Here is a 17,210-nt window from a genome sequence, read left to right as displayed (position 1 = left end):
GGTGGGAGCGGTCGATGCTAGGTCGTTTCTCCCGGCCCCCTGGCGCAAAGTTCCAACCACCACCTCCTTCGAGCGGACGGTGCAAGGAACATCATCTTTGCGTGGACCACGAGCTTGGTTTGCCTGTTGGCTTTTTACTGAATTGAACACGAGCTAGAAGAAGGCGAAAGAGAGTCAAGGAGAGGGAGGCAGAGAGCAGGATATTTGGGATAGCAGATCCTGTTAGATGTGTAGACATGGGCCGGGAGTGTATCTTCTGGATATTTGATTGACTTGCATTGAATTGAATATATGAGTTTTAGGTACACGTATCCAACATCACAGAAAAGCAAACAAGCAAGCAAGCGAGAGCAACGAGTGAGAGCGACAACTTATCCGTCAATGCAAGCGAGCGATTTCCCTTCCAACATGCTCCCCGAACCTGACCACCCATTCTTTCTCCTACCTACCTACCTACCACCCAAGCAGCGAAACAGAACATCACACAATCCGTCACAAGCGCCGTACAATAACCGAAACAGCAAGCAAGTAAGCGACCGACACAGCCCCACAACTCGCTCCTCCACACCCGCGTACACAGACGCCGAAGCGCGTGAATGAACCAATGTCCCCTCTAGCCACGATGCACCCGCTACAGCCTCTTTCCCGATAGCAAGCACCGCATCAGTCAGGAAGGAAGGAATGAATCAACCGCATGCGTGCATGCACTCACGCGATCTCCTCACGCGGCTGACATACGTACTCGCTCCCTTGGGCCACGGGACATGCATACCGCGGTCAGCGGATTGAATGAATGAATAAAGAGATGATGGTGAAAGAAAGCATGTTCGCACGGAGAGGAGCAGGGTAGGGGAATTCTTGCGAATTCCAGACTGTGTACAACATAGCCATGATAGCATAGGGTTCGATTGGGTTGGGCTCTTCCGCTTGGGTTCAGAGTACAGTCTGATAGGTATGACTTCAAGCGTGCGTTCGGACTCATCATCATTGCTTAAGGCATTCGGGGTTAAAGCAGGCCGCGGGCAACTTGCCGTTTTTCGTTCTGGTTGGTGTTGTCAGTTGTTGTTGCTAACGCCAGGCAACTGGTTGGGATTGCATCACGCGAAAGATATCGAAGTTGTGGTGGGAAGTGCTTCGTTCACGGAAGGTTGCGCATGATCTTGCGGAGGAGATCAAGATGGTTAGAACGTAATTGGCGATCTTGGTAGCAGATCTGGTGCTGCACCGGATCAACAGTACGCCGCACATAGGCCGTAAACGACAGCTGGATGATAGCCTCGGATAGGATAAGGCGTTTGAGGTCGCTGTCTCGTGGTACGATGTGTCGAATGCAGACATGGTATCGTAATGTCGGGTCCTGATTGGCAACCACGGTACCGAAGCCGGTCATTCTTACGGACTGGGTACTAAAGTCACGCCCAAAGAGGGATACTCGTACCCTTCATCCACTTTTGGAGGTTCGAACGAACCATCGCTGTCGTTGACTTGCTTAATTTTCACCGTACTCGTCTATGATGACGACAGCTTTGGCTTGACTGAAGAGTATTTTGTGACGTCCATAGTTTAACTTCGTCGCTTTATTGCATTTCCGTGAACCGTGTTTCCGGCCTGTTGAAGGCCATGGCTCTCCAGAGCTTCGTTACGATTTCAAAACTATTTAATTCAGTAATTAGGGGTATGATTCGGTAAGGATTCATAGTTTCGGGGTATGAATTTGTAATTTGCCCGCTCCACAAGCGTCTGTCCAACATAGTAAGTAGCAATGTGCACAGTATCTGCGACACCGAGAACGACGAGAGATCGTTCTGTGGAGAGAGGCAAGCACGAGTCGGATGCGTTGAGACGGGCGCCAGATGCTTCCTGGATCTCACGAATGCATACGCCAGATTTCCCGATGATAGAGCCGATCAGGATGTGAGGAATGAGCAGACGTAGCGGATACGTCTTGGACTGGGAGGTAGAAGGAGCCTCAAGGGGCTCGTTGTTCAAAGTCCGTATGATAAGCCCGAAAGCCTATGTTTGTCAGCATTAGAAAACATGTGAACGGTGAAAAAGATGCCGTCGTACCTTTGCTGTTGCGTCCACCAAACCACTAACAGTCAGGACCCTCTCTCACAGAGACCAAGGATAATGTTTCCAAATCTCGAAAGCATCTTCGGCAAGAAGAAGCTGATTTGAGGGATGCCCGGTCCATCACACAAGCACTTGAGGGAAGGATCGAGAAGCTTCGATTGGAGAACGAAGAACGATCGGAAAAGAGCACCGAGGAATCGGGCCAATACTATAATTCAAGAGCAGCAGCAGCGAAAACGCCACTACATGATGGCACTCAGGGATCTAGTGAAAGCTTTCAACAAGTTTGTCGATGAGCAATTGGCCGCGATGCTAGCAGCTGAAGATCTTGGTGGTCCTACAGTAGGCGATTCAGTAGAAGTAGATGAGGAGATGTTGAAGGCAGGCTTCAAATCAGCAAGGGAGAGCAAGGAAGGTGGACGCAGATATTGCGAAGACCGAGGCAAAGCGGAAAATGCGTAATGACGAGATCTGGGATTCCGAGAATGGTAATGAAGATGAAGAAATTGGTGTACGAAGTGAGAAGGAGGCCGCCCTGGCAAGTTTCCGAACCCTGACCGAAGACCTTTTGAACGCCGCTGCTGGAGATGAGGATTCAGATTCCTACATCAACATATCGCGAGAGTCGGCAGCTGTTCGGTTTCTGGTTCGAGCGAAGGTCGCGCAATTTCATACCGATGATGCAAGAAAGCTGCGACTGGTAGACTTCGGCCGAGGATGGGACAACTGACTTTTGATACGATCGAAATGTGCGACGTTGAACCTTCAGACTCAGTAACACTGTTCATCCTATACTAACACTCCTCGCTAATCAACTGTATCTCTCAGCGAGGCACAACGGTGATGATGTAGAATGCATGTAGATTCAGTGGTGGGGCCATCAGCCATTATGTAGCTGATGGAGAACAAAGCACTGCTATCTATGGCTAGCTACATGAAAGGAATAATGATGGAATAGCATGGAAGGATGTAGGAAGGACGCATGCATAGAAGGAACTAGACACGCTGACAGGATCCATACTTTTGGGGTATGAATTAGTAATTCGCCCGACGGACGCTTCCACCGCCTAAGGCCGGGTCGAATGCTAGAGACCGTTGCCATACCTACTCTCTCTTAATAGACGGCCGACCGTAGCTCTCTCTTAATAGACGGCTGACCGTAGGCTGGCTGACTCTAATGCCCCACTCTTCCTCCAGGAATACCGCCAGCTCGTCTTACGGTTTCCGACTCTGATACTCTAGAAGAGCCTCCTTTGCAGCGGTGGTACGAGTAAGTCGACGAGGACGGCCATTAGGTAGGGCGTGAGGTAGACGGCCCATAGTATAATACATCTGTAAGCGCTGATTCCACCTATAAACAGTACTAAGAGAACAGCGGACCTCTTTGGCTACTTGCGAAGGCTTTCAGTAGGAATGAAGAAGATGCTCGGCCTTCGCCTGAGTAGGAGTATCAAGGGAAACAACCATGGCGATTGGGGGGCTGAGGAACATGCCAAGACTTCAGTATAGCTTCATTTTTTCATTTGGGACCTATGCTAACGATAGCAGTGTTATTAAAGGATTTTGCGGAGAGATTTCTATGCTACAGTACGAATTTCGGTGTGTGGTGTGAAAGATCTCGGGTGCCAAGCATTCCAGATGTTTTTGAATACGCTAAAGGTATAACCCTACCGCCAAGCACCTATTCTACATGTAGCTAGCTGCAAATGCCTGCAAGGAAGTCACGCCTCATAACTAGATTCCTAAGCTCCTCGAATAAATGTTTGCCTTGTCCCCTGATATCGTCTCCACACTCTTGGCTTGCTGCTTTCTCGACAGTCCTTCAACCATTACGCTCTAGGGTTTGGGAGTACGTCGCAAGCATGGCTGCCTCCCATGACCCTCCATCCCGAACTTTAGAGGCTAACCACGCTGACGAGGGGGAATGGAGGCAAGCTACCGATCAAGACTGGCCCACACAGCTTGTCTCAAGCATTCACCATGGCAAGTACCTCATCTTAATAGCATCGACCGCTGTACAGCTGACCTTTCAGGCCCTTATATAGGCCCTCAAGGCCATGTCGACAGCAGGCTTCAGGCTGAAACCGATGAAGCTATTCTCGAGGGCATTGTTTCCGGAGACTCCAGTCAACCTTCTCCACAAGCTTTCCAACAACACTCTCAGCAAGCACCGATAAAGGTGCTCACTCGACCCGCCTCCTCAGGTAAAGACCCCGCTGCTGGCTTCTCCTTCACCAAAGCCAAGCCAGTTCAACAGTTTGACTTCCGAAGACCGAAGCAAACCCCCGTTAACCTCACTGAGACACGCTCCCACCAGTCGCCACCCCTATCAGACACCAGTCGAGCTGTTCAAAATGCCGTCAATACCGAAGCCCACCGAGTCTTCTCATGTAAGCATGATTATACTTCAGTGCCTTTTCCAAACTCACCGCCCACTATAACAACTCTCACGTCCGATCACAGTCTCGCCGAAACCGTGAAAGTCGTCCATCAACTATCATTTATCAAGCAGAATCGTTCGGCCAAGACCTCCAAAGATCCTTTGACCTCAGTGGCTGGTGCTCCCAAGGTTGTCAAATCCCGCCAGAGAAAGACCACGACAGGCCTAGCTACGGTTGGTCCTCCGTCACCCAAGGAAACCTATATAGAGGGTGATATCATAAAACTACTCATGTATCATCGATGGCAGGGGCAGCAAGAGCTCGAATATTTCAGGACTACAGAACACCAGATGGAGGCTGAAATCCAACAGCTACGAGACATGATCAATTATCTCTCTGGTCAATTACATGAGGTCGTACAACGTGAGACTTGGAAGACTGCCAAATTTTTAAGACTCAAGGCCAACAAGCCGATCTGGGAAAGCAAGATTAAGCAGCTGAATGACTATGTCAAAGGCGTCACAAATGATCACAAGCGGCTTGGAGAGGATGCGGATGACTTGCACAAAAAGCATGAAGATGTCTTCTTAGCCAGAAATGAACTACACTATACACTGGAGGATTCCCAGAAGTCAGCAGAGCAGGAGCGCATCAGATCCCAACAACTTGGGGACGAGGCCCGTCATAGAATCGAGAATCTTGCCCAGACTGTACAACATCAAAGTACCCAGCTTCGAGGCGACGAAAGTTTGCTTATGGCCGAACGAGAGAGAAGCAACCGCCTGGAAGACCAGATTTCCAGGATCACTGCCAGTCATGGGCGATTATTGGAAATTTTCACCAGCCATCGCGATACTATCACTAGCAAAATCGACGATCTGTTGCACCAGGCCCAGTCTATCGTCCCGCCCAACAAAAATTCAGAGTCAGAGTCCCATGGCCAGGTTGGGCCAATGCTAGAGCAATGCTTCACAATCTTGCAAAAGCTTCACAATGCGGATACTGTCAAGCCAGAAGACCTCCGAAAGCTCAATGATAATATGGACAGCTTTGTCGAAGGGTACGTGCCTTTCGTCTAGTCGATCATAACCATGCTAACACAAAGATAGGATTGCTCGTTCCGTCGAAGCTTGCGAGGAAAGTTCTAACTCGATGGAGGCAGGACAAAAGCAGCTTGCGCTGGCTGTGCAGGATCAACTTCGGGCCTTAAGCGGTAACATCATTTCTGAACACGCCTTGTCAGAACAAATCAGCGACCTTCGGGAGGTGAGGGCTACTGTTCGAGAACAGTTACAGGCAACCGAGAGCTCACTTGCGGACGCTCGCCGAGAAGTTATAGCTCTCCGACTCAAAGACCAAGAGCAGTCGCGAAGGATTGTGACTTTAGAGACTGTTGCAGCCAGAGGTCACAGCCAACCTACAGAGGCCTCACAAGCTTTACTCCACATCCAGGAGCTTGACCCTCGAAATAGAACTCTTCAGAGCGAAATTGTCAGTTTAAGGAAAGAAGCTGCAGATCTTTCCAGTCAACTTCAGCAAAGTTCCACAGATGCTAGAGAATCGACTGAACGTTTGGCTACTAGCCAAGAACAACTCGAGACTGCGTGCAAAGAAACAACGAAAGTGCGAGAAAAAATGTTAACGAGCGAGAGCCAAGCTATGGCTAAGCGGGATCGACTGAGAAGAAAGCTATCAAAGGCAGCGAACATGCAGATTGCAAATATGCAAAGCGAGCACATGAACGCTATCCAGCAGCTGAGATTGGAGAAGTCCCCGGCCCAAGAGAAGTTAAAGAACGTAACCAGACAAGTCAATATGCTGAAAGCGGAGAAAGAGAAATCAGAAAAGGAGACTGCTCAGTTGCAAGTATTGCTGAAAGAGGCACAGAGCGAGAAAGAGGCTGTTATCGGGACAAGGAAGGCTCTCCAGCTTCATCTGAAGGAAATCATCGTGCGGAACACTGAAAAGAATTACGAATATTCGGGCTTGCAAGCCATGTTGAACAGGGCGAACGATCAAGTAAAAGCCAAGAATCTGGACATCATGGCACTTCAAGCAACGCTGGCTACGAGGCCTAGCTCGTCTAGGATGGTTGGGCAAAGCCCTTCCGTTCGAGGTACGCAACCAGCTCACAGAATACATACTCAGCATCGAGACTCCCAGCACGCCTCGATAGATCAAAGCTCTTCCGTGCGGCCCGCGACTCCTAAATCCTCTATGCAAATACTAGAGGATTCACAACCACCTGAATCCTCACCCTTCGTAAGCCTTGACGAATTACACCAGTATGACCCTTTTGCCGGCTATGCTCGAGAAGAGTCTCAAACCATAGCTGGTGAGGATATATCTCACCTGTTCCCATCGACTCCTGGAGCCGATTCCCGTGCCCAAGACCACGATTACTCCCGGAACTCGGTATTCCATAAAACGGTACTTTCTGAGACGCAGCGAAGACAGCAACGATCGTTTCGCGAAACTACACCACATACCGGCTCTCGTACCACAGATGAGTCTTACTCGCAGTCGCAGGCGCGCATTCATTCCAAAGCTGGGCATAATTACGCGATGCCCAGATCTTCAACAGCCACCTCTACTACTCAAGTCACCGCTCATGGTTATGACACCAAAAATCCAAGCTCGCATAGAGAAGTGAGCATCACTCGAGATTCGACCAAGCCACAAGGCAGCGTTAAAGATCCTAGACAGGGAAAGCTTAGCACTGTTGCGGCCGACTTCAACGATACAAATTCGCAGGTTCGGCCAAGTAAGGTGCAAGAAGCTGGACCTAAGCAGGCGAAGGCCCTTGGACCAATCATCGAAGACTCTCAGTCGCCCTTTCTGAATGGTCGTAGCCGAAAGATGACAAGGAGAAAATCAAGCGCTCCGAAAGGTGTGGCCCGATCCAAAGCTTCTGGACTATGTTGAGAAAATCGTGTTTTAGATAATAAGTTTACCCGACGGTTCGCTCAAGCCTAAAGCCACTTCGATATTGCCCCAGCGGAATTGCTTCATCCATATCGTTCATTTGTTAGTTGATGATGGCACCGTTATACTTGCTCATTGCAACTAACACCCCGAGCTTCTATCAATGTATCTCCTGCAGCTATTCTTGAGGAAGCGTACGATTGCAGATGCTGTACATTAGCTGCATTGATCCTAGACAGATAGCATCTGGCAAGTAGACTAGCTCGAACCCTTGCTTGTCCAACGCACATCAGGTCATCAATTCAACACCGTGCCAAGTATGCCATATCGTAGTATCGGAAGCGATCATGTCAACATATTCGCCCTTTGCGCCCTTGTTGAAGTCTGATCCGAATTCATCCATAAGCTTGCCAACGACAACGCTACCTTCAGTACCAGCGTTCTCAACTGATGAATTTGATGACGGCTTATTGTTTTTCTATGGAGTTTGTGTGCTACTTATAGTTATTGCCAAGCACAATAGGGCTGAGATGCTGAACTCCAACATCGTCCGAGTAATGGCGCTCTTAATGATACTGACACACAGCTGTTAATCAAAGTTGGTGGGCTTGACGGAGCCTAGCGCATTGGCGGCAGCTTTCAAGAGTGCAGTCCGTCCACCTGGTTGGATACCTTACTCTACAACTACACGGGTCGCGTTCAAAGCATCAACAGCGCTTCTCTCCAACTTCAATTTCGGAAGCACCTCCAACCTTAATCACAGCCACACCTCCGGACAGCTGAGCCAGGCGCTCTTACAGCTTCTCCTTCTCGTAGTCGAACGTTGATGGATCATCCATAACGCCGCGAATCTGCTCGCACCTCTGTGCTATTACGTCTACGCTGCCCTCGCCGTTCAGAATAATGATGTCCTCTTTCGTAATCGTAACCGAGCCAGTTAATCCAAGCATCTCCGGCGTAGCTTTCTCCAATTTGATATCAAGCTTGACCGTGAACACAGTGGCGTTGGTGAGAATGCCGAGATCGCCCAGAATGGAAAACGTTGGAATGATTTGATTGATTGATTGATTACATCATACTACCCTGAAGTCTTGCCCTAGTGGCCGACTATGCGAGTTACGTAATCTATCTGATCCTTTCGGCCAATCATATGGTCTCAAATAAATGAGGCTATACAAGTCACCGTCATGGTTCTGCATCTTGCTGTACTTGATCCTTGGGAAGGGGTGCACCCTACATCGCTGGGGCCCTCCCGTCTTGACCGTGTCCTTCTTTTTGACCGCCCACCCTAGTGAATCCTTGTTGTTGGTCCTCATCAAGGGCTTGATATTGCCCAATAAGCCCAGTACTCCTTATAAAGTCCGCCGCCATAGAGGCGTAGCGCGGCTTTGTTAGCATGTCCTTGTGAGTAATAACCCCCTCTTTCACCTTCCTTCTTTCTTCGGCCCACCACATTCCTCGCTTCTTGCTGAACAGCCTACATTCGTGAAGGATATGCCGAGCCGTCTGCTTCGCTCCACACTCGCATTCTTCATCCTCTATATCCGGTACCCATCGGTTATAAAGAAAGGCCTTGAGACCTATTTTCTCGGTTCTCATTTGCGTTATCAGCGACGTCTTAGCGCGCTTGACTCTCGAATGCAGAAGTTGTATTTGTTTCGACGGTGTTGGTTGGATCCTTCTAAGAATGCCGCCTCGCTTCTCGTTGGCCCATTCGATAGTCCATTGTTCCATCGCGTGGTCCCTGATAGCTGTCTTAACCGTCGATATCATCCTTACCTGTATGACTGACAATTGGGCTGTTTCGTTAGTGTTTACCTCCACTCTTTTGTTATGGACCACTCGCTCTCGCCAGCCAGTGGCCTTCTTCGCCTCCCTGTCCGCCCATTCATTGCCGTCGATACCGATGTGCGCCGGGATCCAGTGTAATTCTGTTGCTACCCCGAGATGCCTTAGCGAATTGATGATCTGTACTGCCTGTATCACATAGATCTGCCCCGAGTGCTTGCCCGGGTCTCCGATAGCCTGAATCGATGCTTGATTGTCCGTGTTCACTATGACTCTGCTGAGTTGCAGCCTTGTTTGGTGCACGGCTGCCATAGTTAGAGCTTGAAGAATACCATGCAGCTCCGCCGAGTACACCGTGTACCAGTCGCTTGAGCCCAAATAGACACTGAAAGTAGAACCAATGTCTGACGATACAGCTGATGCTCCCACCTTTTTATTGATCCCGCTGCCGTCTGTGTATATCATTGCATGTCCCTCATCAATCGATCTTTTGGCCAGTTCTTTGGCGGCTTTCTTGGTCTTATGAATTATCGTTTTGGGAGGCTCCCAGTCGGGAGCGGCGCTGAAAGGGCGTAGTTTCTCAATCTTATTGGTGTCGCCGTATCGTTCTTCGAATCTGTTGGTATGTCGCTCCAGTGGACTCAGTTTCCTGTTCTTCTTGGGTTTTCTTTTGGACTTCCATCGCTCGAAACGTGGCTTAATGATCTCGCCATATGCTGGACTAGTGGCGATTCGTAAGACAGCTTCCGAGGTGATCTTGTCTAGCTGTTGTTTAACTGGTAGGAGGTGCGCTTCTATATCGAGTGCTGGAATGGATGTGGCCTTGAATGCTCCAGTTATCTTCCTCTCTGCCTGAGATTGAATCCTTTGTAGCGATGAGAGGTGAGTTTTGTTGTGGCCGGCAGTGTCTTCGGGCTGGTACCATGCTGAGCAGCAGTACGTCATTTGTGGGATAATTACCGCCTGATAGAGCTGTCTCATGCTCTTGTAGTTGCCACCCCACGTCGATCCGGCAATCCTCGCCAGTGCACCGATGCTTTTGGTAGCTTTAGACCGAATCTCCTTGTTGTGGTGGCTCCATAGAAGTTTAGAGTCGATTTCGACTCCTAGATAGCGGACAAAGCGTCTCGCCTCAATGCATTGCCTCTCGTTGAGTTGCAGGGGATGGTCTAAGCTGAATCTCTGTTTTCTACTGAGGTGCAGCAGTTGATATTTGCTGGGATCAAACTCCGATCCGTGTCGTAACGCCCACTTCATACAAACTTCGTCGTGGATTTTGCGGAGTGCGTTACAGTTTTCCTCGGTGGAGTCTCCCACTGTCAGAAGGCCTATGTCGTCTACGAAGCCGGTGGCTACCGTTCCTAAGTCGGCGCGACTGTTACATTCATCAATGAGATCTGAGTTGTAGAAGAGGTAAAGTATGGGCGACAGCGGTGATCCTTGAGGAATTCCGGTTGCTATGGGAGTCTTTGGTGTGGAGTGTTCGCTTGTTTTCAGCACTGTTGTCCTATTGGACAAGAACGATTCTACCCAGTTAACTACTCTCGTGTCGATTTTTCGCTTTCGGAGGTTGTGGAGCAGTCGAGGATGAGAGACTTTATCATATGCACCTGAAACGTCTAGCAGTAACATCGTGGCTACTTTGTCAGAGTTCCAGGCCTGATATATCCTTTCTAGAAGGTAGTGGATGCCGTGTTCACATGACCGTAATCTACGGCCTCCCATGTGTGTGGCCGGTAGGAGTCCATGTGTCTCCGCAAGATACGCTATTCTCCTAGCAAGAATAAACTCCATTGCCTTTCCTATGGTGTTAAGCAGAGCTATTGGCCGGTATCCTTTAGGAATCGAGTGGTCCTTGCCCGGCTTCGGAAGGACAATTGTTATCGATGTCCTAAAGTGCTCTGGGCAGTAGCCGTTCGTCATGCATGCATTGAATATTCTATGTAGATGAGGGAGTAACGGCTCCAGGATCTCCTTGAGAATCAGGTTGGGGATCGCGTCTCCCCCGGTGCTCTCTTTGACGGTGCCTGCGTTATGGCCTTTCTTATCTCATTCACGGTGATCGTGCCCATCAGGTAGGCTTGTGGGTACGCCGTGTCGACGCTGATATCATCTAAATCCGCCTGTACCGGTGGTGGGAAGAACGTTCTCATAAGAAGATCTGCCTTCGGGCCTGGTTCGTTGTATTCTCGTTTATCTTTGTCAAATAGCGGAGGGAGACACGCCTGTGTTGTAAGTTGTTTTCTGGCCCACTTGGTCTTTTTCCACATCATTTGCGGCGACTCACACGCCTCTGCCACGAACTCTCTGAACGCCTTCCTGGTAGTTCTCTTGATCAGGTTGTTTTTGAAGTTCTTGGCGACTTTATACTCATCCCATGCTTCCTCCGAGAGCGTCGTTCTCCAGCTTCTTTTCAGCGATTTGCAACGCCTTTGTGCTTCCTTACATTCTGGCGTGAATCCCGGTCTAGACCGTGGCGACAACCTGATGACCGGAGTGGACTCCTCTATGGCCGCTTGGATAGAGTCAATAATGGCCGCTACTTGATGATCGATGCCATCGTTAGTGAGGTTTTCACCATTCCCCTGGGGATTGGCTAGGCACTCTTTCGATGCCATGGCTCTAGCGAGTGTCTCTCTCAGGACCTCGGCGTCCAGTTTGTTGAAGTTTCGGCGTGTCGTTGGTGCTAACTCCATCACGGCCAGCTCAAGCTTTGTGAGAATTGGGAGGTGGTCAGATCCGCTTTCGAAATCATTTCCGATATTGCAGTTAATGACATTTGCTGTTAGTGCTGGAGTGGCGAATAGTAGGTCTATTGTTGTTTGACAGTTTTCTTCGTATGTCACCGTTTCTACTGGCAATGCTTGTTCCATGGCGAATTCTTCCGCTATGAGTATTAGTTCTTCTGCTCTCTCATCGATACGAGCATCCGGTCCCCCCACATCGTGTGGTGAAGATTGAAGTCGCCTAGCATGATCTGTTCGTCATCCTTAGACTTCGCAAGCGTCTCATGTAATTCGTCAAGTCCGTCTGTTTGTTGGTCGCCGGGGTTGTAGATGTTGTGTATGCGTATAATTCTATTGTTTTCGGACTTGATGTTAAGAGTGCAGAGGTCCGGTGAGTGATATGATGGGTACCATTGCTTTGGTGATATTCTCTTGTTGATATAGAAGCACACTCGTGTGTTGTTATGGTAGGGGTAGATCAAGTTGAATCTATCCTTCAGGGGATGATACGACGTGTTTGTGTTGGTGTTTCTCCAGGGCTCCTGAATTGCTACTATATCGATGTCATAGATCTTTTCATTATCGAAGAGTTCTACCATGACCGTTCTGGATTTCCTTGTGTTGTATTGCAGTATTGATAGCTGACTGGGGTGTGCTACCATTTCTCGGTGTTATTGTTAGTGTTGCTTACTCGCTCCGCCCAGTCCATAGAGTCCGTATCCCCTTCCTGAGTGTTCTCCTTTTCTTGGTCGTCGATGGACCGGATATGTCTCTTTTTGTTCCCATTGACGGGGACCGCAATTCTCTCATTGCCACTCTTTTGACTCAGGGGCTGTCTGTCGTCCTCGGGGTTGTTAATTTCCCCTGCCGCTATACCGTCCTCATATCGTTTGGCTTCGTCTACTGCTTTGGAGGGCGATCTGTTTCTAGGCGAGGCCCTTGTTGGTGATGTGGAAGCATACCTCCTTCCACTCGGCTGGAGATTCGGTGTAGTAGTTCTTTCGAGGTCCGGCGCTCTGATTCCTCCCCTGCTGACTATCCTACCTCTGCCTGCTGGCCCACCGCGCGTGGATGCCAGCCTCGGGAAAAATTCCTCGTTTCGCCCACGATTGGACGCATTCTGAAAGTAGTTGTTTGATTGATCGCTTGTTTGGTAGCTAGCCGGTGCCTCCTTCGTTGTCACGAATCGTGAAGGAGTCCATTGTCTCGCCATTCTCATTCTCGCTATCTCCCTCTTCTTTGCTGTACATACCTTGTTCCAAGCCTCATGTGGTCCCTCGCAAACCGGGCATTTGCGAGTGTCGGCCGTGCAATCTTTATGATGATGCTCCCCTGAGCATTTCCCGCACACTGAGTGATCCTTTTTAGGGCATGCAGTCGACAGGTGACCGTATTTCCAGCATACGAAGCATTGCTTCGATCTACACTGCTTGTTGTAGACGCAACAGCCATGTAGTTCCGAACCGATAACTAGGCCTTCTTCCAGTGCTCTATTTCCTTCCTCTGGGGATGCTAATTCGATGATCAATGAACCCTTGTCATAACCCTCTTTATTCGCGCCGAACCAGCCCAGCCACACTATGTCGAGGCTCAGCGTGTTGGCGTTCTCGTTCTGAACCCTTTTGATTGCCGTGGCCATGTCTTTGGTGTCGAATGTATTGATCCTCACTCCATGGAGTAGGAGGCCATACGTTTTGGTGATCACTCTCGCGCTGCCACTTATCTTCAGAGTCCAATCCTTGCTTTTTCTCAGTCTGTTCGCCTCCTCCTCATTTGCAGCCATGATGCATATATCGCCACTCGCTAGCCTCCTGGCCGTCCTGACAGGTTTCCTTGTGGTGTCCGTGCTCTTTATATATCCATTGACCATCGTGGTCATCTCGCTCGGTGTCTTCCCCTCCAATGCTTTGCTTGCTGTCTCGTCTTGTAGCTTTACAATGATCTCGTTTAGCTTGTTATATGGTGCTTGGCCTTGTTTCGGCATTGCTGGTGGTACAATGGGGATTCCTCCGGTGGTGGAGGAGGATGTCGAGGACCGGCCCAGTACGCTGGCGTAGCTGGCCGTCGATGTATTGCTTCCCAGGCTAGCTGCCTGGTGCTTGATATGCGTAATCTTTTCCTCCATATTGCTGTCTCGGTTGCTTGAGTCAATGGCTAGTTTGCGTACTTCGTCCAAGACTGTCTGGATTTTGGGTTCATCGTTCGCCCTTTCTGCAAATGCTACCGCCGCCCTGAGGGCAGCAGCTAGAAAACGTTGGAATACTCGCCACAGCTTGACTGGGGGCTAGTGAGGGAGAGGCACAGCACACACTTATGGCAGGATAGCCGAGATTGCCATGTTGGAAGAGCCTTGAATAGGCGGTGTTCCCACCTGTTTTTTGCTCCTCATTCTTGTTCCTCTCGTCGCAAGAAGAGGTTTTTTTGCACTTTTCCCACCCACCCGCGCCTTGTTTTTTCAGCGTTTCCTTGTACTTAGACTCCAGGTCTTCTACCTTACGTAGAGGGAGTTTTCCTAGGGCTGAGCTGCATAGTGGACCGCTGTCTACGTGCTGCTGGGCCTTAGGACCCAGCCAATCATCATTTAGAACTCATTTGTGCGTGTAGTTTTCGTGGGACGTCTAGCGAGACAGCACTAGTTGGCACTGAGAAAATCACACACACACCACCAAAAGTAGTACTGAATAGATGAATCTTCTCCCATATCGCATTCTACCACCTTCCTTATCATATTTGAAGCTCCTGTATATCTCGCGTAGCCGATCCTTGGTGTTTTGCCTTAGTGTTCGTTTCGAAATGCTGTAAGGGTGGAAGTACTCGGAGCGAACTGATAGGCTCGCTTGCGTCGCTTGCCAGGCTACGCAGCTAGGGCGAGTATCCAACATGCTTGACAAAGTCTTAAATACTTGCGAGTCCCCTTTCCCCTTCTTCTTTCTTTAGTTATTAGTTCATCTAGCAACTGATCTATCTATTCTATCAACTACGCATCTAGACCTCGTGATTGCATAGCTGCTACGTAGTTTCATTGAAAGAGGCCTTACTACCTCACAAATGCCTCCCAATCGACGCAGTCAGAGGTCCCCCCCCCCCACTACCGACCTCCCCTCCGGCCAGACAGTCTTAAGAGGCCTAAGGGCCCCTTCTGCAACCACATATTTTGGAAATAACCCCTACTTATTTCCACTAAATAACGCCACCACTTGGCTAATGAAAACAAGGCTTGAAAATAACGCTAGAATATTTCCAAAACAAGTAGAATATGTGTACGGTTCCGTTCTGTAACCCTGTTTCTGAGGCTGAGTCAGAATCGTCGCAAAAATTGTCTTCTCCGTAAAAAACCATTGAATTCCTACCATTCCACATCACCATGGCCGAGATACCTGCTGCTACTGCTGCACAGGCTTTGACTATCATTGGTACTCCTATTACTCCCATTATTGCCCCAAATGAGCCTGCTCCATGTCTACCGGTACCGGTGTCTCATTGCCTATGATTTGGAGCCAGACTATGAAGGCAACATTTCGAAATGGTACAACAATATCGTCTTAGCAAGAGAGTAGACACCGGCTTCAAATCTGAAGCATGGATAAGAAAAAGAGAATAATATATATATATCGGTCATAGATGTCCACTATTCTTGGCGTTCTTAGCCTTATTTTGGCTGAAAACAACCCTCGAGGGTTGTTTTCAGATATTTTCAAGCCTGTTTTCGCTTAATAAGCGAAAATATGTGGAAATATGGTTACAGAACGATACCCTGTATATATTTGACGCTAAGCTGAAAATTAGTGGAAATATCTAGGGGTTATTTCCAAAATATGTGGTTGCAGAAGGGGCTCTAAAGTACTTACTCGATAGTGTTAAGGAATCATTATGGTTTGACTCATATATGTGTGTGGTGTAAAAGATGTTGATTAATCTATGTGGTCTGCAGGCAGATATGTGCGGTGCCAAGCCTACGCTAGTGGCCCTATGAGTGTCCCTGAGGCATCTCATGACAATTGCCCACAAAAAACAGAGAAATGCCATGTCCTCATGGCAAGAAGTATGCATGCATGGTTCTTTTCGAAAAACCGGAAAGAAATGGAGACACCGTGCTAATTAGTGGTGTGATTCCCCCGAGATCTTCTGTCGCAGTGAAACCCTTCGAATAGTACCGGAGCACGACATCAGACGGTTTTAATTCGTCCAAATATGCATCGTCCGATGTCCTCCTGCAGTGGCCCAATTGGCTGTGATCGTCGCAGTAGATCCTTCTCTTGTTTCGTCATTGCAGTGATGTACCATATCAATGCAGTGGGGATGATAGGCCAAGTTGCAGTGGTGTTCTCCGCTTGCTGAGTGATGACTTGACGTGGGATCGTAGAGAGCTGAGCCGTGTTCTTGGTGCTGATGGCCTTGCTGCCGCTTGCTTTCTCCGCCGTGTTCTCCGCATTTGCCTGTTGTAGTTCCTCCTCTTGCTCAACTGAGTGCTCTGGCTGAGTGGCTAATTGAGTGGATTGGTGAGCTGGCTGAGTGATTGGCTGAGTGGCTGGCTGGATAGCTGGCTGGACGGCTTGTAGAGACCTCTTATATTGCTGGCGAGTCTTTTGATTCCGGTGCTTCTTCTTCTGCTGTATTGCACGTACGAATGGACACTCCGGTGATCGAGTAGCGTGGAAATCGAATGGACTACCGTCACTGTCCCAGTCACAGGGATCAAGACCGCATAGTGAGCATACAGTGAGATCCGGAGATGGAAAAGTAGGGTCGTATTCTCGATGAAAGCCAGCACGGGCTACGGTAGAGGCACTTGGACATACGTGTGGCCATGACGTGAATGAGGCAAGTCTTGCAGCGTATGAATTCATGATATCGATAGGCCTAGCGAAAGGATCGATGTGGGCGTGGGTTTTGTCAAAAGGTACTCGATGACAGCGAGTGTGTTAGAGGTCCGGCTTGGAGCGTTGCACTATTAGGTGTTGATGCAGGCTTTGCGTAAACGTCTGATGACGCCTGGATATCCTATGAAGTAGGGCCAGGTGTTGCTACCAATTGTTAAGGAATCATTATGGTTTGACTCATATATGTGTGTGGTGTAAAAGATGTTGATTAATCTATGTGGTCTGCAGGCAGATATGTGCGGTGCCAAGCCTACGCTAGTGGCCCTATGAGTGTCCCTGAGGCATCTCATGACAGATAGTCCTAATTAAAAAAATAATTATTAATTTAATTCATAGGCCTTTACTCGTAATATATAATATTAGAATATTAAAAATTTCTTTTATTATTATTATAATTGCTATTACTATAATAAATAAAATAATTTTATAAAAGTAAT

General features: G+C 48.8%; 4 protein-coding genes across 4 annotated transcripts; 2 read left to right on the top strand and 2 right to left on the bottom strand.

Annotated features, from left to right (window-relative positions):
* Positions 1–2,181: 2,181 nt before the first annotated feature.
* HO173_003205 (uncharacterized protein) lies at positions 2,182–2,803 on the top strand (the record flags this gene model as incomplete). The annotated part of the gene is made up of 2 exons (XM_037305133.1): positions 2,182–2,415; positions 2,471–2,803. 2 exons carry the CDS (start codon positions 2,182–2,184, stop codon positions 2,801–2,803), a joined length of 567 nt encoding a protein of 188 aa, XP_037167998.1.
* A 1,250-nt stretch (positions 2,804–4,053) lies between these two features.
* HO173_003204 (uncharacterized protein) lies at positions 4,054–7,379 on the top strand (the record flags this gene model as incomplete). The annotated part of the gene is made up of 3 exons (XM_037305132.1): positions 4,054–4,060; positions 4,107–5,514; positions 5,564–7,379. 3 exons carry the CDS (start codon positions 4,054–4,056, stop codon positions 7,377–7,379), a joined length of 3,231 nt encoding a protein of 1,076 aa, XP_037167997.1.
* A 794-nt stretch (positions 7,380–8,173) lies between these two features.
* HO173_003203 (uncharacterized protein) lies at positions 8,174–8,329 on the bottom strand (the record flags this gene model as incomplete). Its single annotated transcript, XM_037305131.1, has 1 exon — positions 8,174–8,329. One exon carries the CDS (start codon positions 8,327–8,329, stop codon positions 8,174–8,176), a length of 156 nt encoding a protein of 51 aa, XP_037167996.1.
* Positions 8,330–16,059: 7,730 nt separating this feature from the next.
* HO173_003202 (uncharacterized protein) lies at positions 16,060–16,740 on the bottom strand (the record flags this gene model as incomplete). The annotated part of the gene is made up of 1 exon (XM_037305130.1): positions 16,060–16,740. One exon carries the CDS (start codon positions 16,738–16,740, stop codon positions 16,060–16,062), a length of 681 nt encoding a protein of 226 aa, XP_037167995.1.
* Between the last annotated feature and the right edge of the window lie 470 nt (positions 16,741–17,210).

The sequence above is a fragment of the Letharia columbiana genome (genome assembly GCF_014066305.1).
Source record: "Letharia columbiana isolate WasteWater2 chromosome Unknown Sc0000007_s0, whole genome shotgun sequence".
Taxonomy (NCBI): Eukaryota; Fungi; Ascomycota; class Lecanoromycetes; order Lecanorales; family Parmeliaceae; genus Letharia; species Letharia columbiana.
This window is presented reverse-complemented; position numbering and strand designations above follow the sequence as displayed.